The following is a 19,150-nucleotide window of genomic DNA, read 5'->3' as shown; positions in this document are numbered from 1 at the left end:
CATACTATTCTAAGCATATTAAACGACATCGATAGACGCCTATCGACCGCTGTCAAAACTATCGAGTAGCAATAGCATACAGCAGCACGATGTCCTCTTAAAATTGTATAAAATTTTACATAAAAAACAACACTAAATGTTTGAAGTGGCGACTGTTGTGCACACGTTGTTCCATTGCTCGCGCCCAGTTTTACTGCAACCGAATCCCTATAAACAATAACAACAACAATCAGCAAGGCCGATAGGTAAGCCGACTGCAGCTTGCACAACAACAATACAAAGAATTGGTGAAATATTGCAAGTGCAACAGCAACAAATATTGTAAATACACACACAGATATTAACCAGCAATCAAAATGGCCGAGGCAATGGTCGTGGAAGAGCGCCCCTCGGTACCGAAACGTTTTTTCTGTCACATGTGCAATGTGGAGATTAACATTCCGAATACCGATTACACTTGCCCACTCTGCTCAAACGGATTCGTTGAGGAGCTGCCAGCGAATGCGCCCGAATTGTCAGCTTCTACTAGCAGCACCAGCAGCAGCGCCACCAATCACGATACAGCCAATGCTGGCACTAGCTCCAGCATCAACACCCTTGGCAGCGGCGCCGGCGTCAGCGGATTAATCAACGTTGAATCGCTGCGGAATGACATTGTATCGCTGCTCAGCATGCGGAATGTGCCCAATTTGGAAATAACGATTGAACCGAATCGACGTCACGCCAGCGTAATGCACGTGGGTAGTTCAGGCGGCGGCAATGTGTCTGGCGCTCCGACAAGTGGGGCGTCCAGCATTGCTGGTGGTCGTGTGCGACCTGCCAATTTAGATCGCTTAGACAATGTACTGTATGATTTTCTGCAGAGTTTGCCATTGGCAGGCGCCACGGCCGAAATTGTAACCGGTCCAGGCGGTGGCGGCAGCGTTGGCGGCACCGGCCATTCCCACATGTTCTTCATGGGCAATCCAGGTGATTATGCGTGGGGACGTGAGGGTCTCGATACGATCGTTACGCAGATGCTTAATCAAATGGAGACATCGGGGCCGCCGCCGTTGTCGACGCAACGCATTAACGAAATACCAAATGTGAAAATCAGTGCCGAGGAAGTGGAACGCAAAATGCAATGCTCCGTTTGTTGGGATGATTTCAAGCTGGATGAATCGGTACGCAAGCTGCCCTGCTCGCATCTGTATCATGAAAACTGTATTGTGCCATGGCTGAATCTGCACAGCACCTGTCCCATTTGCCGCAAGTCATTGGCCAACGATGATGACAACGATGACGCGGAAATTGATGAGGATTATGTGCTCCTCAACAGCCTTGTCGATGAGAATGGCAGCGGTCGCAGCGGTCGCAGCGGTGGCAACAGCAACGCTACTAGAGCTGCCACATCCACTAATGCATCTAGTCAAACGGTGGCCTCCCAGTCGGAGCCAACAGCAGCAGCCACACAACGCAACAACGTGTTCACCTTTGATGATGACAATATGTTTTTGGACTAATTCATGAATGCATATTATGAATTATTGGGGCGGATCGGATCTGGGATGTGGTTGGTAAACCTGATATTCAAAATTGAAGCCTACGCAGCTCAAGCGTTAGTACACAAAATCTAAACAGTTGCATATATTTATAAAAAAAAAATGTCTTAACAAAATCAATTACACACACGCTTTACTTTTGTTGTTATTCAAAATATGGGCTGGTAAACAATATTTGCAAATTTGTTATCATTTCACATTTGGCTACTGCAATAAAGTTTTGTAAGCGTAGTGAGGCGATTACCAATTTTTATAGGATGTTATACAAATTATGTATAAGTAACTTCAATTATATTTATTGTACTAAAAACTTAAAAAAGAAAATGTTTTTGCGCTATATTCTAAAATATAACAGTTTTTATATAGAAATAAACTGTAACTAGCTACTAGTTAAAAAACTAATATGTAAATCACCTCAAGCTAATTGTGAAGTTTATAAATCACAGCAAATTATTTAATAAAAACAATGCTAGAAATATGGTATTCATTTTGCAGCTGCGCACTAACAAGAAAAATTCGAATAAAAAGATAATTAATCAGCTGTCAACAAACGCAACAGGGTGGCAACGCCTGGTGCCGAATTTGTTTTGTTTATGCGTGTGTTTGTTGTTGCTGGACAAGGGCGCATTTTTTGAGCCAAATTGTTTAAACTAACAACTAATAGAATGCTCTAGCCAATCCGATCGAATGCAATATAACACTATTAGAGCATGGCAACAACAAGTACCAGCAGCAGCGAAATTGTTATACTCACAGAAGTGGTAAGAAACAAGAAGCGAATTGCTACTCGTAGGTTTTTTTTTTGATAATAATTACGCAGGTGCGTGAACAATATGTACGTTATTTGGAGCGCCAGTTACAGGAGAACGTGTGCGTTTGGGCAGGAGCTTCCAGGAATCATCATAAGCCCACAGCCTGGGCATGCATTGCGCACAGCGTCAAGGCATTGGAGTCACATGCAATTAAAGCCTGCCAGGCGGCACAACTGTATCAGCGTGCCATGGTCAAGATGGTAAACTGTGTACAATAAGCCTTGTGTCCAAAGTTTAGTTTATGCATTTCTTTTTAGATCGCCGCTGTGCGACGTAACACACAGGAATGCCGCCTAGCGGATGCGCTTTTCAACCAAATGCAGCAACAGCAAATCGTGGAGGATACAACGACAGCGAAAGCCCCAAAGGCGAATCCCGGCATCGTACATGCCCCACAGCAGCTAGTCGATAAGGCAACACAAACGACAAGCGTGCCGAATGATGAGCAGAACGACAATTATACAAGCTACACGCTGTCACAGAAAATCGATTTGTTTCAGTCGCAGCTCGCAGAACTTGAATGCAAAAAGCAGCTGCCAGCTGAATTCAATGGCAATGAACGGCCTGCAACACCCATGTCCAGCACAGAAGATGAAGTAGCGCAGGAGCTGGCCAAGCTATTTGACGATGAACCAACCGATCTAAATGCCATATTTGGCCTTGAGATTGAAACCACAGAGGGGACAGACCAACTACAAAAGCCCCTTGCTACGGCAGCTCAGCCGAAGGCACTGCCATCGCCTGCCACGCCGTTGACTGTGCCGTATAGCAAAAGCTTTTCGGATCTGAGAAACAGTCCCTGGCCCTGCGAATTGTATGCACAACGGCGACGCCTCAACGCATGCTTGGTGCGTTTGCTGGATGCAGACTGGCGCTGCGAGGATGCGTTAAGATATAAGTTCCATACGCTTTTTGGCGAAGACAGTGACGATGAGTTTGCCACGCATATAACTAGTCCTAGCATCGATCTAGTCGATGAAGTCCTGCTGGCCAGCTGCATACTACGCATACGTCCCTGGATTGTGCGACACTTGATGCGTCCGCTGCAGGAAGGCCTTATTGCCAATCGTTTTCTGTTCAAAAAGGTGGCCAAGATGCTTGCCAACAATATTGTGCTGATCAACCCATACGCCAGCGAGCGGCAAGTCAAACAGGCCGTGGAGCACATGTTTTGCATCCAACCCAGAGGTGTTCAAAGCGCGCTTGATCTGGAATCGTTGCCGCCAGTGTTCGTCGAAAGATTTGACAGTTAGGCAGAACGTTAAGTCAATTACATTTGAAAAACTATTATTTTCTAACATAAAATTAATCTTAAAGGTTGTTTTCAGGCAATTCTACGAATGGAAAATGTTTACTTTCAGTACAACATTCGTCCTATTACATGTAAAAGTAATTAGTGTTCCTAGTTGAAGGTATTAGATTGTTTGGAACTTACGATAAGCAAAAAATGTTCCAACTCTAAAGCCATAAATCTCAGTACCATAAAGACAATTGAAAAACATAGCCAGAATAATTATAAGTACAATTATTTCAACTGAAAAGTTAATTTCATTTATGCTTTTTAAGTAAAAGAAAAGAATCTAAAGTCAATTTGTGGAACCGTAAAGCCTATAACCAAAGTTTTGCCATGATTATTAGAATTAAGATAAAGGCTTTAAAATCAAAATTTTTGATTATCAATAGAGCTTTTCAAAGCAGTTTGTATGTATATAACCGAATATCATATCGAATCAATTAGTTTTCTAAGATTCACATTTAGTTTAACTAAACCAAAATCACACTAATAAATATTTTTATCATTTTGTTTTTTAAATTATAATTAATTCAATGATTACAATAATTTTTCTTTCTGCACATCTCTGTTCAATTGTTTTTTATAATTATATAAATTTTAATATATTTAATAAACGATACATATAATATAGTGTTTGACGAAATTGCGGCTGCTGCTGCGACGGCGGCTGCGGTTACTTTTTGTTGTTGTTGTTGTTGTTACTCTTACGGCTGTGTATGTTATTATTGTTGTTGCTGCTGTGTTGTTGATTGATAATGTGTTGGTTGTTGTTGTTGTGGTTGCTATTGTGTTCGATTTGTTGTTTGCGTATTGCTGTTGTTACTTAGTCTGCAGCAGCTACAACATGTGGTTGTTTTTGCTGTGGTTGTTGTTATGGTTAAGAGACACTACCTAGTATCGGGTATTTGATTTGTGTTTGCCGCCGCATTTGCATTTTGTTTGTATTTTTGTTGCTGCTGCTGCAGCTGCTGCTGTGAGCCCGTGGCAGTCTCTGCTGGCTGCGGCCGACCGCGTCTTTCGATCCCACCTCGATCAGCTGCTGTTGGCCTGACGCCAGTTGCACTGGCTGCTGCTGCTGTTAATGCAATGCCACCGCCAGAACCTACGCCGCCTGTTCCTCCACCTCCTCCTACACATCCCCCTGTTGCAGATGTGCCACTCGTTTGTGTTGTTGCTGTTGTGTTGGCTTTTTTGTTTTTGTAGCGATATTCATCGCATACAAAATCCTCCGGCGAGGTCTGTTGCATTTGATTCACCTGTCGTACCACAGCACGTTGCTGTTGCTGCTGCTGTTCATCTGCATTGTTATTGAGCAGCGTTTCCTGTTCTTCCTGCTGCTGTTGTTGCTGCTGCTGGCTGTCCCCGCCATTCTGCTCCTTATTTACATTATCACTCTTGGCCAAACAGTCGCCATCCTCATTGGACGCATTCAAGTCTAGCTCCTCTGTGCAGAGCAGCGATAGCAACAGCGACTGCACAAACATGGAGCTGTCAAGCGAAATAAACATTGATAACTAAACTTAGGACATATTTGCATATATTTATAACTCCTACCGATCGGCCCGCTTGCGCTCTACATCCGCCCACTCGGCATCCGTTAGTGTGGGCTGCATAAATTTGGCCAGCAAGTACTGCGATTGCGATGCGTCTCCAGCTGCAGTTTGCCCGCCAGATTGCCCAGACATGGCGTTAGTGTTGCCGCCGCCATTGGCCGTTGGTGCACCACCAATGCCGACGCTAATGCCCAGCGCATTGCTCGTGCCACTGCCGCTGCTAATGCAACTGTTGCCGACCGCCTGCAAGGATACAGATATGTTTATATACCATATTAGTATTAGCAATTGAGAATTGTATATAAATTGCATGTGGCTACTTCTCTGGCGTTGAGTGTATTAGCGGCCAGGCTGCTCGACTGCGTTTGCTGATGGCTGCTGGCCGATGAGAAGCTCGCGCCCACCGGCCATTCTGAGGTGCGCAGATTGGGCGGTGCATTCGCACTACTGGCACTCATGCCACCGCTGCCAACTGCATTGCTGCTGCCGCTGCCGCCGCTGATCACCTCGGCCATGGTGGCATTCGAATTCGATGTTGAGACTATGGGATGCGTGCGTCTTGGCAGCCGATCGATTTGGCGCGATGCCTAAAATAACGAAAGCGTTAAATGCAAACATTCACAAGCTTTTTTTGTTTCCTTATATACACAAGATTAGAATAACAACAACAACAAACAAACAAATACGCTGCTTACCGTCAACTGTTGCCGATCCATTTGCATTTGCATCTGCAATTGTTGCAACTGCGATGTTGGTGGAACGCCACGTCTGACGCCGGATAGCTGTGAGAGCAGCTCTGCAATGGGATCGACAGATTCGCGACCCGATGGCGACAATGCCGACAGTCCACTCGATGAGCTAAAGTGCATATTGGAGCGACGCGTACGCGGCCCGCCCAAAGTGCGTCCAGGTATGCGACGCACACCACCGCCATGGCGTATGGCCGAGGGCTCGTCGTGTTGTCTAAAGGTTAAAGCAACCAAAACAAAATTAAATCCGTCTTAACTTATAATACCTGGTATATACTATTGAGGAATTGCCCTATTTGCTTTTGAACGCTGACGACCTATTGCCAATTTGTAATTTTGCCAAGATTTTGATTGCGAACAGAAAAAAAAAAAACTTTTCGAAAAAATTATAAATTACATAAATACACGATGAATGACTGCATAAATTATACATTAAAGATCCTTTGGCAATAATTTACTTACAACATAATATGATACATTTTTTTATCCAATGGTTTTAAATAAATATCTAAAACGGGACGGAACGCAAGGTATTGGGTCGCGTAATACTGATATAATTTATCTGTGATAACTAAAGTTTTTGAATAAGCGTTCATATTCAACTACAGTTTTAACTTCTTTAGTGTAATCCCTATTCTTAATACTTCGCTTCAATACACTAAAACATTCATTAAAATTATTTTTAGGGCAATTCGTTTGTTCAATCTTCAACACAAAATACTTTCGGCTCTTTTCTTAATAAAAGCTATTTCGTGAATAATGTTGTTTTTGAAAAAGGATATCAAAAAGGATATTAACTCTCGTGGTCCTTGCCGATGCTCCAATGTTAGATGACCAGCAAAATCATCTGTGACTAGATTCGGCTCACCGCCTGGCAAGCCAGCACAAACGGGACAGACGACCTCCAAACTGGTCTCCGTATGCTCGGCAGAGACATGCTCCAACAGGGTGGCATCGCTGAAGCCCATCTTTTTGCAATAAGGACACGTAAATGATTGCGGCTGATCCGTTGTTAGCATTTCACCGCCAAAATATAGTTCAATATCGGAACGGGTAAGTATGCACTGCATTGGATGCTCAACCAGATGGCGAGTGGAGGTGACGCCATCCTCATAGCAATCGGCGCACAGATCATAATCATAACAGATTAAACACTTGTAGCGGCGTCCAGTGAAGTTACTTTTTAGACATGAATCGCAGCTCACACCTAATGCACATTAAATAGTGTACATAAATAAATATAGTATAATTGACGATGTGTATGATTCAGATTCAGAGAAAGGGTAACACTACCTTCATGACGACTCATTATTTAGCAGCAGCAGAGCAGCGGTAGAGTCACCACCAGCAGCGGCAGCAGCAGCAGCAGCAGCAGCGACGTCTTCACGTCCACTCGATGGGCGCCGTTTCCTTTTGGGCGCACTCTACTGTTCTGCCAGAGATTTCGATTTGATTTTATTTCAATGAACTTTCGGATGAGCTTTCAGCACTTTTTCGTTTTTTTTCTTTTTCGCACTATGTTTTGTGTTGGAGATTCCTATGTACATATGTGTAGAATGCAAAGGAGCTGCAAGGCGAAATGAACAATAAAAAGGAGGTTTTCAGTCATCGAATGTAAACAGATGACAACAAAGAAAAAACGGCAAATTAAGTAACAAGGCTAACACGCACACGATTATATACACACACACACACATATTTATTCACAAACGCAGCCCGCCCTCACAGATGCAACTTTTTTTTCTGATTTTCTTTTCGCCTTTCTTTGCACAGCTCACAGAAGACGATTACGGTTCTTTCTCTTTGGTGTTACCTTTCGCGTTTGTCGTCCGAAAATGAAATGAATAGAAACAGGCAAAAGGTATAAATTGCACACACTTCCCCCTCTTACGTCTTGCAATAGCACGCACTACCACAAGCTTGAAAGCAATGATATTGTTCAATACAATAGCGAAATCGGAGGCAAAAGGGTAGTGCACTAAGAAAAACCATAAACCCGCGCACAATAATATTTAAGTATTATATATATACTATATTTTAAACCATGCACAGTAAACATTTATTTTTAACTTTTTCGTTTCGCGAAAATTTTCAACTCATTCGACCCGTCCGTCTTCGTCGTCGTGTGCTTTTGTGTGTCTCTGCGCTACTCGCCCCCCTTCCACCTCCTGCTGTGTTTCGAGGGCTGCCACATTTGCCAAAAAAGTAGTGCAATGACTAAACGTTAATATACCAAGTAACAGCGCCTGCTATTTGCAGATAGTATAAACAAGATGTTTATAAACAATTAGCACACCTTTTCGTTTAAACAAAGTGTAATTCCTCCAATATGTACTGACGAATCAGCTTTTCACATTGGCGTTACCATACTAAAGCGAGTGAGTGGCAACGCTAGGCCGAAATGCGTGAGCTTTTCGCAATAGCCCGTCACACCATACAATGCTCGACATACGAATAGAAACCATGCGCTTAAAGCGCATGACCCGACTAGCTGATTGGCAGCTGATAAACACACTTCAGCTATTTAAATGACTTGTAGTGCACATTTCTGCGATATATTGAAATTATGGCCAGGTAGACGGGTCTTATTTGATTGTTTGAGCATGTGCACTTTTATATAAAACTACCTATCCAGATGTGAAAGAACTGTTATACTTTTATCTTCTTCTGGTACACTGTAGCTTGTTAAATAACTATGACATTTACACGGTGCCACAGAAACACATGCAAGCGGTAGCGCTGATCGGTTTAATTGTATCGTTTGTTGTAGGAAATTAAATTTAAAATGTTTTATGACACTATTTTTAAGCTTTTTGCGTTTTCTGAATTCAACGGCGGGTAAATATGGTACATTCATCTTTATACTCATATGCATATGTATGTGTTTTCGTGTGTATATATGTATGTGTATAATATATACAATCTACGCAATTGAAAATGATTTCAACTGAAATCTTTGTTCGCCGCAAATTTTCATTGTACCCAAATAAAAATAAGTTGCTTTGTGGCTGTAGACTTTTTTTGTTGTTTCTATTGCACTTTGTTTGGCAAATTCGCATTACATACTGACGCATGCAAGTACTTATGCATGTATGTATGTATATATTCTTTTTATACACGTTCCCCTTTTTTTCATTGGTTGTTGCGCTAGCACATTTTCAACACTTATTTGATGAAACACGTACATGTAAATTATTGTGCTGCAACATTGACTAATTAATTATTATTTACTATTTAAATTAAACACTAGCACTCAAATTAATATGTAATTGAAACGAAAATAAGTTATATCGAGTTGAAAGCTTTCCCCCGACTGCAGCTGCAGTGCGACCATACGTCGATGACTAAAAAAATACTAAATCCACGTTTCCCCAACCCTATTGCATTGAATATACACCGCTTGGTTCTTACATTTATTTACTTTTTTATTTATTACTGTTCAATCTTCTAGTTTTTCCGGCGGCGGTCCACACGGCTGCAACATGCGTTCCATTAAATTAAACCGCACACGCGCCTTGGATTCGTTTTCGGCGATGGCAAAATAATTGAGCATATCGTAGTGTCCCATATAGCTGGCCAATGAGTCGCGGTGTTGATTGGTTAACCACTCAAATTTGGTGGTATCCGCGTGTCCTGTGCCAATGTATTTGCTCTGCAGATGCTCCAATTGACTGTGTATGTTATAACGTTCGCCCATTTTGTGAAATAAATATTAATTTTCCGCTGTGAGCTAAATGTTCCGTTTGTTTTTAGTGATGTTTGGCGCAGTACTGAACTAGTTCTCTGAAAGTGAACTCAGAAATGAACCGAAGTTAATGCCGTGCTGGGCCACTGTTAACTCACTGTAAACGTACAAAATGTTTGATTTAAATGCTAGTGTAAATAATTGTAATTAAATGTTAATTATATAGAACGCTTGATCCTGACCAGGTGCTGTGTGCGTGCAAATACCAAAAGAGCAACAAGGTCAAAAACGAAGAGGACATCAAGCAGGAATATGAAACGCCCGAATGGCGCGCTGAGTTCAATTTAGGACGGCGTTATCAAGCCTCCTATAACATAGCCCCCACAGACATAACACCCGTTATGTAGGTTGATTATGTTGCAATTATAGTATCTAGGACTTAGATTCTTTTGTACACCTCTTTAGTGTCTCTGCAGCGCACTTCAGCGAGGCTGAGGATCAGCAATATGCGCGCACTGTCATGCCCATGATGTGGGGCATGATTCCTGCATGGCACAAGGGCGACTATCGCAAACATGGACTCACCACGAACAACTGCCGACTGGAGCATTTAATGGATTCCAAACTGTATCGTGGACCTTTCAAGCGCGGCCAACGGTGTGTGGTCGTATGCGAAGGCTTCTACGAATGGCAAACCACAAAGCAAGCCAAGGCATCTGAGCGTGAGGCCTATTTGGTCTTTGTGCCACAGGAGTCGGAGGTTAAGATCTATGACAAAAGCACCTGGTCGCCGGCAAATGTGAAACTGCTACGTATGGCTGGCCTGTTCGATGTATGGCAGGATGAGAGCGGCGACACGATGTACAGCTACAGCATCATTACCTTCGAGTCCAGCCAAATTATGTCCTGGATGCACTATCGCATGCCAGCGATACTCGAAACGGAGCAGCAAATGAATGTGTGTAAAAAGACATTTTTTTGGCATATATAAAAAAAATGTATGTTAATATATAAATTTATAGGATTGGCTGGACTTCAAGCACGTGAGCGACGCTCAAGCTTTGGCTGCACTACGTCCGGCTACGGCCTTGCAGTGGCATCGTGTTACCAAGTTGGTGAACAATTCCCGGAACAAAAGTGAAGAATGCAACAAACCATTTGAATTGGCGGCCAAGCCTGAAAAGCCGAAGGGCATGTTGGCCTGGCTAACTGGAAACAAGCCACGACAGCAGCAAAACAACGCAAAGTCCAGCGAGGACGAGCAACTGCAGGAAAAGGCAACTAAATAAGCCTCAGTAGATTAGTACATTTTCAACTAAATTAATTATTATAAAAGACCCGTAAAGTATATATATTCATGAACAGTATCAAAAGCCGAGTCGATATAGCCATGTCCGGCTGTCCGTCTATCCGTCCGTCTGTTTCAATGCGAACTAGTCTCTTATTTTTAAAGCTATCTTTATGAAACATTGCAGAACTGTCTCTTTCTGTTGCACGCACATACATATGTCGGAGCCAGCTGGATCGGACCACTATATGATATAGCTGCCATAGAAACGACCGGTCGAAAATTTAGTTGTATGGAAAACTTCTTTGTTTTTCGAAATATCTTTACCAAGCTGGGTATTTATTAATTTTACTATGTTTCTTATATATATGCAATATTCGATCAACATAGGACCACTATATCACAACTGCCATAGAAACGATCGGTCGAAAATTAAGTTTTTGTCGTTTTTTTTTTAAACTTATATTTATTACTGCATTTGGTATTGGTAGAAGAGGGTTCCCCTAGTCGGGAACTCCCGACTAGAGCCACTTATTGTTGTAGTTGAGTTCATTGAAGAAACACATGTAATATATATATATATTTCAATCTAAGCAAGAAGTTATTAAATGAGTTGTCAACAATAATACATAAAGCAAAAGAATATGCACATGAATATAAATACGTATAAAATATACCTGAACTTTGCATAAGATCACAATTTTTGTTCGATTTATTTACGCGGAATGAGTTTAACCCAAAAACCATTTTTAGGCTTTAATTGAAAGCCTGCGGAGCTGAGGACAAGGGGAATACAACTTTTCTTAGCTGGGGCAATACGGAAGTCTCGCAGCAAATAGTATATCAAAGCTTTTGCCTCGAGTAGTGCGAATCGTGAACCTAAACAAAAGATGTTTAGCAACAATAATGTCATATTTTCCGATCCGATAACTGAACATTTCACTCACCTATACAATTGCGTTGACCTATGCCAAATGGAAAATAGGTGCATGGCTGAATTTTGTCCTTGTTTTCATCGCTGAAACGATCTGGATCAAACTTGGTCGGATTTTCGAAGTACTTGGGATCGAGATGGAAGCCACTGGTGGGCAGCCAAATGGCGTCGCCTTTCTTGATCTCAATGCTTTTGCCATCGACCACATAGGTAATGTCCTTGCTGCACTCGCGATCAAATGCGCTTGTAGGGGCCACTTGCGCAGCACCTCCGACACCACCTGGTCCATGTACATCATGCCCGTTAGACCTCGTATGTCAGTTGGCCGCCGTCTAGATCGCTGTCGACCTGTACAGTCTCTCCTCGTACAGTCTCTCCTGCACATCCTCGTTCTCCATGAGCTCCTGTGCGGTGAAGCACATAAAGGACGCCGTTGTCTCAAAGCCCGCAAGGAAAAACACAAAGCATTGAGCAACAATGTCACGATCGCTCCAATCCCGAACTGTGCCCCATTTTGGCTTATCCGTGTGAAACATGCCGCGTGCCTCCATCAGTATGTTGATCATATCGGGGCGCACAATGTTGTGCTCCTGACGATACTTCATGGCATCCAGCACCAGGTGCACAAAATAGTTGACGCTTTTTTTTATCAAACAGCGATATTTTTAATAGCTACAAGCAGGTGGCAAATGTATACAAGTACATATGCTATATACATATATTAGTTCGGATTACCTCAAAGAGTCGTCTGGCAGTTGTAAAAAATAAAAACTTTAAGTTCTGCACCGCATTAAAGCTGGTCATCTTCTTGCCCATAGTGTAGAATGTGTTGCCTCGATCCTTGAAAGAGTTCACCTGCAAACCAAATGCCGTTGAGGCAATCACGTCGTTGGTAAATCGCGAGCAATAGTCTTTCGTGTCCAGCTCGATTCCGGTTTCTGGCACTTGATCACGTTTCAGGCAGTCGACTGCCTCTTTGGCCGCGATGTCCATCAGCTGGAACATCTGACGCATTTTGCTGCCCGTAAATGCAGGACTCAGCGTGCTGCGCATGTCCTTCCAGCGAGCATCGCGCATTAAGAATAAGGAGCTAGCGAATAGATTGTTCATGTCGTGCGGATTGTCATCAGAATTGCCAAAGAAATTTCGATGGTTGATAAAGTGATCGAAATCCCTTATTGTTATCTGCTTGATCAGTTCCGGATCGCGTATCATCAGCAGCGGCTTGCGTTGCTCAAAGATGCCGTAAACCCTATAAGCAGAAATTTATCTAATTTTATCATGATCGAAGTAAAAATAACTTCAGAAACTTTGATAAGGCCAATTATTATTAATTGTTGTATGTACTCAGTAATTACACATATGTGATTGAACAATAAACATTACATTTTAATGTAAAAAAAAAAATGTTAAAATATAATTACATTACATTTGAATGTAAAACAATTTTTTTTAATGTAATTATTAATATTAAATGAAGCTTTTAGAAAGAACGAATATCTTTGTCAGGTCGATGACTACATATTGTTGTAGACATTTGCCTTACGATTTTCCAGATATGTGAGCATTAATTGCTGACTTAGGTGAAGATTACCTCAAAAGCAGAACACTTTGCCATACAAAAACATGCCGATATTACTCAAGATATTTTATCTTACAAAAAAGAAAGCTTAGTTTTCTTATCAAAAAACAGACAGACATGGCTATTTATGTCGAATCGGCTGTTGGTACTGATCAAGAATATATATGCTTTATGGGCTCGTAGATGTCTCCTTGTTTGCGTTGCACATTTCATCACAAAATAAAAATACCGTCTACAAGGCTAAGATTGCCATTTATTTATAATAATAAACAAGATAGGCTATCTAACAAAAATATTAAGAAAGATTAAGTAGAATGGAATACATATATTATATTGGGAGTTAATATCAGGCACAAGTGATAACTAACAGTCTCATAGTTCTGTTTGTGTTCAAAGCTAGTCATAGACTGCCCTTAACATTAAGGCTTAACATACTCTGTTACCTATATGCGACCTGCTGCCAGAGTGACCGTGTGTACTTCTGTTAAAACATGCTATTGATAATGTGACGTCACTATCCTGCTACACTACTAAAATATGTATCTGTTCGCGTATGTACATATATGCGTAGTTTATATCTAATGATTTAATTGTGTAAACAATGTGCTTTGGCTACATAAAATGCTCGACCTAATGTTCTATAATACGCAATAACGTGTTTGCTATCTAGTCAAAATTCTGTATATACTCACTTGCCATTGCCTTTGTTGTACAAATCGACGATCAGATCAAATATAGATTGTTGTCGTAATACCATTTTATGCATGTTTCCTACGAAGGGATATGGTTTTTCATAATCTATTCCTCGCTCCTTGAAAAAATTATAGTTGGCTGTTGCCCAGCGATAGGCCAGCAGCAAGGCGACGACAGAAATCGCAAAAAACTCTAATAGCATCTTTAGAGTTCACCGCCTAACAAACCAGTACGGCAAACATCAAATTGAAACTAAACATCAAGTGCTTCGCTTCTATGAACGGAAGCTTTTGTTCCGCGCTTTGACTTTCCGCCATTGAGTAATATACACAGGAGGCTTTTGGATCAAAACCTCTTTTCCAAAATACTTAAAGCAAGATATCGAGGTTGTAAAAACAGCTACTTCTGCCGTTGCCAAAAAAAATATGATTTCGTAGTTTAGTTTGTAATTATTAGTACAGTCTATAATAATTGTTTTCTTTAATCATTGTATACCATTTCTATAAAAAAGGGTATCAAAGCCTCGATGCGCCAAATAGTTGTGGTATGTGTGTCTTGACTCACACATTTTGGGGCAAATCTGCATGCATGTATGTATGTATGTGTCTGCCAAGCCAAGGGAAGTATATGAATTAAGAAGATTGCAACATTCTGTTGCGCATATGACGTCACAGCCTAAGGCTTTTTGTGGTTGCGATCGTTGCGTACAGTAAATTAAAACATTTTTAAATAAATTCATTATTATAAAATACTCTTAAATTACTTACTACTCTTAAATACTTAATAAATTACTTAAATGTACGTTAAAAAAAATAGAAATTTTGCTTTGAACGCCACGGCCTGCTGGCATTCAACAACAAACACAGTGGCATTATGTGTCCCTTATTTATGCACTTTATTACTCAATGCCCCAAAACGAAGCCATATTCACCTCAATGCAGAGCAAGAAGAGAGCGCTTTTGTAAAGGTTAAATCAGAGGCCACTATAAAATTAACAGTTATATAGGTATTCACAAAAAAATTTCTGAGCTCTGCTCTCAATAAAAGATTTAAGGCAATGTATAGTATTTAAAATTTATTTGCATTAAAAACCAAAAGATTTGTTCTCATTACCCAATTCTATAAGTATGTATATAGCGTTATTGTTTTTTTGTTGCTAAATTACAAAGGCTTACAATATAAAAATTGATTTAAATTTCATTCTCTTATTTTGTATACCATACGCTTTATTTGCTAATTTGTATGTTAAAAACTATGAATGTTTTATGGAAATAATATTTATATAATGCGCTGTCAACGTTATTTGAGGCGCGTCTTTTAGCAAACCCGTTAAAAGTAGAGCTTGCAATTTTCACAAATTTGACAAAAAAGAAAATTAAGCAATAATTGTTTTCAGTATTTGCACTTGAACTGTTTTTTCCGCATGCAACAACAAATAAAAGCAAAAACTGAGCAACAAAAAAAAATTGGTGTCAATGTTGCAGTGCAGCGAGCAAATTGTAGTAGGCGGGCGAGAGAAAGAGTGCAACCCATGATTTCTGCAAATGTGTGTGTGTGCAAGTGCTTACAAGTAGAATTGTTATTAGTCTAGGAATTACACATGTAATTATTTTATTATGTATACATATATAAAAGTTGTATTCTTTTGTTCGTTAATGAACTTTGCAATTTGCATGAGTGATTGCTTTACAGCTATTTCAAATACTTTGCACTGCTTGGCAGAGTAACAGACATACATATGTGTACTCCCTGCATGCGTGTGTGTGCGGATTGGCGGCTTTTCGTGTGGAAGCGAGCAATGATATCGATATCGACAGCGTGTACGGTACGTGACTACCGTTATGTGCCTAAGTGCCTATTTACGAGTTTACAATTTATTTTTGCTTTATATCTGACTTGACGTATACATATACTATATATGTATGAATGCTGGCTAAAATATTTCAATAATTTTTTAGCATGATTCTTTTTTTCTTTTGTAGATTGCACTTGAAAAATAAGTAAAACTGAGTTTTGTGTCGTGTGAAGATGAGCGCGTGTCACAAGCAAATATTGGAAATAAGTACTTCCAGTAGATAAATAGAACATTTTTCCAACTAAAAACTAGGTCGGGAAGTGTATGAGCAATAATGTAAATGGCGATGAGAGCATTTTTTCAATAATGTTATTTTTTTAGCAACTCAAGTTTTATAATATGGTAATTATAAGAGTCTAATAACGCATTTTGAGATGTCTGTTTACAATTTTTAGAATAATAAACAGATAAAATACTATCTGTAAGTTGTACAATTTAATTAAAGATGCACTATATTTACAGAACACCAAAGAAACTGTTGCTTGTAAGAATAACATTCATGTCGTGCTTAGCTTGTTGACACGCGCTCATCCCTAACCGAGTTACAAGTGGACGTGTGTGTGTGTTTGAGAGAGAGAGAGAGAGAGAGCGGGAGAGGGAAGTGTGCGCATTGTGCATTCACTCGAATTGTGTGCTAAACATATTAATATTTAGATCCTCGAATGTAGTTGTGTTGGTGTGATCGAGCATTTGCAGCATATCAGAGAACTCCTGACCTTGCGGCTGCTGTGCGCCCGCAACGACTGCAGCGCCTGGATGTGCATGCGCATGTGGATGATGGGCATGCGGATGCGGATGTGGATGCGGATGGGCCGGGTGTGTGGCCGCATTTTGCCAATCCCAAGGCGTTGCCGCTGGCCCCGCCTGATATGCAGCCGCCTGTTGCTGCTGTTGCTGACGTTGTTGTTGCTGCTGCTGCTGTTGTTGTTGTTGCTGCTGCTGCTGGCCATTGCCAGCGCTGAGCTGGGTGTATGTGGGGCCGCTGGGCGAGCGCGCCGGGCTGCTCTGCTGATACGCTGGATATGCCTCAGTAGAAGTTGGCTGTGGCTGCTGCCCGGGCATGCCACGCGCGCCCCAGGCATTGGGTGTGGGCGAGGTGCCCGATTTGGGTAGCTTGGCCAGAGGAGAGGGTCCGCCGCCCGCTGCGGCGCCATAGGGCGAGTGCGTGGCATCATAGCTATAGCCCACGGGTGTATTCTGTGCCGAGGCAGGACGTGGCGGCGGCGCCTGCATGTGCATCTGATAGATGCCACCATCGCCGCCAGTGGGTGTAATCTCACGTCGCGGCGGCTGCAGCGTATAATCGACGCCCGGCGCCTGCACATAAACATGTTGCTGTTCCGTCTGCTGCTGCTGTTGTTGCTGCTGCTGCTCGGGCGTGGCGCCATGCAGCGTCTTGCCGGAGCTGTTCGTGCACACAATGTACTCCACCTCGTCCGTGTAGGGATTGAGGAAGGCATAGGCCTGCGTGCGCAGCCATACGAACTCGGAGCTCTTGGCGCGGGCGCGATAGAGCAGCGAGAACATTTGTCCCTTCTGCTTGAGCACCTGATCGAAGCTCTCCTTCATGTGGCTCTGGTCCTCGGGATGAAAGAAATCATAGCATATCTTGCCCAGCAGCTCGGTGGGCGTATAGCCCAGAATGTGCAGTACACGCTGATCCACAAACGTAAATTTGCCATCCAAGGCATGCCGTGTGATGAACTCGCTCTGATTATTGCTGCCGGTCATGTCGTTGGCAGCCGTTGAGGTGACCTGCAGCCGGCCAATGGCTACCAGGCAGCAATGGGAGGCCATGTCATCGACATCGCGTTCCATGTGCACATTGGGAAACATGTCCGTTGGCGGCCAGTTCTTTATATAGCCGGTGCAATGGACCACAGCATAATTGGAGCCATCCCGGGAGGGACCCAACGAATTGCGCTGCTTCAGGCGATTCAAATGGCCAGAGACCATGGCGTCGGGATTGACATTGCCGACGCGCATGCGACAAATGAAACCACGGCGGGCGCCCATGCTCAGGCGCATGCTCGACTGATGACCTTCCTTTTTGACTGTGCCCGACTTCAGGTCCAGGATGCGGCCCGCATTCTGTGACTCCTGCGTGGAGAGCTGTTCGCGTATCTTGTCCCTATCATCCGGATGGATGTGCTCATACAAGCTAGTGCCGTACCAATCGCTTTGCGTATAGTTGAGCACCGGAGTCACTGAGTCGGACACATAGATCACACGGCCCGAATCACAGGACACGACAAATAGAAAGCCATCGGCTGCCTCTAGGATTAAATGCTTGAGTTCCTGATCTGTGAGAAAGGAGGGCTTGTAGGTGCCATCGCTGCTCGTATTGCCTGTGCCACGCAGCGCCTTCATGTGGGCCACGGCCATGCGCAGGATGGTCAGCTTGTCGGGCTTGCGTGCCAGGGCGCTGCAGGTGGGCACCATGTCCGAGAGTTCCGTTATGTAGGCGGTCATTTTGTTGCGACGGCGTCGTTCGATTTCACAATGATTCTCGCGGCTAGCGAAGCGCTCCTTGTCCTGTATGTTGGCATCGTCCATGATCCGAATACTTAATTAGCGCACTCTTTCACTCGCTGTATATTTATTTGTGTAAGTGTGTGTGTCTGTTTGTGTATTAATGAGTACTTCTCTTAGTTTTGCTTTGCTCTGTTGTTCGCTTTCTTTATGTGGGTCGCTTTGCCGCGACGGCCCAGCGCACGGTTCTGAAAAGTGATTCGTGTGTCGAGGGAGGGTTTAGTATTTTGTCTACGTTTGCCACTGTATGTGTGCATGTGTGTATGCACAAGTGTATATGGCCAGTTTTTGTAACAACACACAACAAATCAATCCAACAGTTTTTACATTGTTAATTTTACACTATTCAAACATGTCTGAAGTTTAACACATTTTAGCGCCGTTAATGAGAGTTTTTAACTATTTTATGGCAAATTACCAAATTTTCTTCCACGAATTGCACACACACGATAAAATCTGAAACTGTTTACTGTGCATAGTGTGACCGTGCCAGACATAAAATACCAAAATCAAACAGACTTATCGAGGTAAAAATGCAACTCTGTGGCGTTGCCAGATAGATTTACGATGATATCGATGATTTTCGACCACACATAATATCGATGCCCTTCAACGGTTGTTTAAAAATACTA

At 42.3% G+C, this 19,150-nt stretch overlaps 6 protein-coding genes and 1 pseudogene across 9 annotated transcripts; 3 read left to right on the top strand and 4 right to left on the bottom strand.

The window, feature by feature from the left end:
- The first annotated feature begins 39 nt into the window (after nt 1-39).
- On the top strand, nt 40-1,943 carry Iru (Iruka). The gene is made up of 2 exons (XM_064693978.1): nt 40-245; nt 338-1,943. The coding sequence occupies exon 2, from the start codon at nt 357-359 to the stop codon at nt 1,500-1,502; it is 1,146 nt and encodes a 381-aa protein (XP_064550048.1). The 5' UTR covers nt 40-245; nt 338-356; the 3' UTR covers nt 1,503-1,943.
- Nucleotides 1,944-2,138: 195 nt separating this feature from the next.
- Nucleotides 2,139-4,095, top strand: LOC135436381 (uncharacterized). The gene is made up of 3 exons (XM_064693965.1): nt 2,139-2,302; nt 2,362-2,553; nt 2,611-4,095. Exons 1-3 carry the CDS (start codon nt 2,252-2,254, stop codon nt 3,604-3,606), a joined length of 1,239 nt encoding a protein of 412 aa, XP_064550035.1. The 5' UTR covers nt 2,139-2,251; the 3' UTR covers nt 3,607-4,095.
- A 48-nt stretch (nt 4,096-4,143) lies between these two features.
- On the bottom strand, nt 4,144-9,291 carry Kcmf1 (Potassium channel modulatory factor 1). 4 transcript variants are annotated; one of them, XM_064693910.1, is made up of 7 exons: nt 9,135-9,291; nt 7,243-7,516; nt 6,732-7,156; nt 5,896-6,156; nt 5,521-5,787; nt 5,202-5,443; nt 4,144-5,135 (listed from the first exon to the last, which is right to left on the bottom strand). In XM_064693910.1, the coding sequence occupies exons 2-7, from the start codon at nt 7,256-7,258 to the stop codon at nt 4,535-4,537; spliced, it is 1,812 nt and encodes a 603-aa protein (XP_064549980.1). In that variant the 5' UTR covers nt 7,259-7,516; nt 9,135-9,291; the 3' UTR covers nt 4,144-4,534. The 4 variants fall into 4 exon arrangements, with proteins under 4 accessions (XP_064549980.1, XP_064550002.1, XP_064549994.1 ...); XM_064693932.1 differs by lacking the exon at nt 9,135-9,291 and adding an exon at nt 8,246-8,262; XM_064693924.1 differs by lacking the exon at nt 9,135-9,291 and adding an exon at nt 7,841-7,954.
- Nucleotides 9,292-9,349: 58 nt separating this feature from the next.
- Sf3b5 (splicing factor 3b subunit 5) lies at nt 9,350-9,727 on the bottom strand. Its single transcript, XM_064694023.1, has one exon. The coding sequence runs from the start codon at nt 9,644-9,646 to the stop codon at nt 9,389-9,391; it is 258 nt and encodes an 85-aa protein (XP_064550093.1). The 5' UTR covers nt 9,647-9,727; the 3' UTR covers nt 9,350-9,388.
- Nucleotides 9,728-9,858: 131 nt separating this feature from the next.
- LOC135433151 (abasic site processing protein HMCES) lies at nt 9,859-11,007 on the top strand (the record flags this gene model as incomplete). The annotated part of the gene is made up of 3 exons (XM_064689120.1): nt 9,859-10,037; nt 10,100-10,592; nt 10,657-11,007. Coding segments are annotated over 3 exons (939 nt in total), but the record flags the coding sequence as incomplete, so codon positions are not given.
- A 514-nt stretch (nt 11,008-11,521) lies between these two features.
- On the bottom strand, nt 11,522-14,607 carry LOC135436360 (probable cytochrome P450 9f2; annotated as a pseudogene).
- Nucleotides 14,608-15,326: 719 nt separating this feature from the next.
- On the bottom strand, nt 15,327-19,000 carry tgo (Aryl hydrocarbon receptor nuclear translocator homolog tgo). The gene has a single exon (XM_064696785.1). It carries the CDS (start codon nt 18,540-18,542, stop codon nt 16,605-16,607), a length of 1,938 nt encoding a protein of 645 aa, XP_064552855.1. The 5' UTR covers nt 18,543-19,000; the 3' UTR covers nt 15,327-16,604.
- Between the last annotated feature and the right edge of the window lie 150 nt (nt 19,001-19,150).

The sequence above is a fragment of the Drosophila montana genome, unplaced genomic scaffold (genome assembly GCF_035044405.1).
Source record: "Drosophila montana isolate Dmon_TW-CO22-7 unplaced genomic scaffold, ASM3504440v1 contig_1505_1, whole genome shotgun sequence".
Lineage (NCBI taxonomy): Eukaryota > Metazoa > Arthropoda > Insecta > Diptera > Drosophilidae > Drosophila > Drosophila montana.
Note: the sequence above shows the minus strand (reverse complement) of the source record. Positions and strands in the feature narration are given on the sequence as shown.

Bases quoted from the DNA above. Each gene is read 5' to 3' on its own strand.
- LOC135436381 (XM_064693965.1), top strand. From the start codon at position 2,252: ATGGCAACAACAAGTACCAGCAGCAGCGAAATTGTTATACTCACAGAA. The intron at 2,303-2,361 runs GTAAGAAACAAG...ATAATTACGCAG, and splicing joins TTGTTATACTCACAGAAGTG to GTGCGTGAACAATATGTACG. The intron at 2,554-2,610 runs GTAAACTGTGTA...ATTTCTTTTTAG, and splicing joins AGCGTGCCATGGTCAAGATG to ATCGCCGCTGTGCGACGTAA.
- Kcmf1 (XM_064693910.1), bottom strand. The intron at 6,157-6,731 runs ATATCCTTTTTC...TTTAGACAACAC, and splicing joins GAGAGTTAATATCCTTTTTG to GACGAGCCCTCGGCCATACG. The intron at 5,136-5,201 runs GTAGGAGTTATA...TTCGCTTGACAG, and splicing joins GAGCGCAAGCGGGCCGATCG to CTCCATGTTTGTGCAGTCGC.
- Sf3b5 (XM_064694023.1), bottom strand. From the start codon at position 9,646: ATGGGCGAACGTTATAACATACACAGTCAATTGGAGCATCTGCAGAGC.
- tgo (XM_064696785.1), bottom strand. From the start codon at position 18,542: ATGGACGATGCCAACATACAGGACAAGGAGCGCTTCGCTAGCCGCGAG.
- Iru (XM_064693978.1), top strand. From the start codon at position 357: ATGGCCGAGGCAATGGTCGTGGAAGAGCGCCCCTCGGTACCGAAACGT.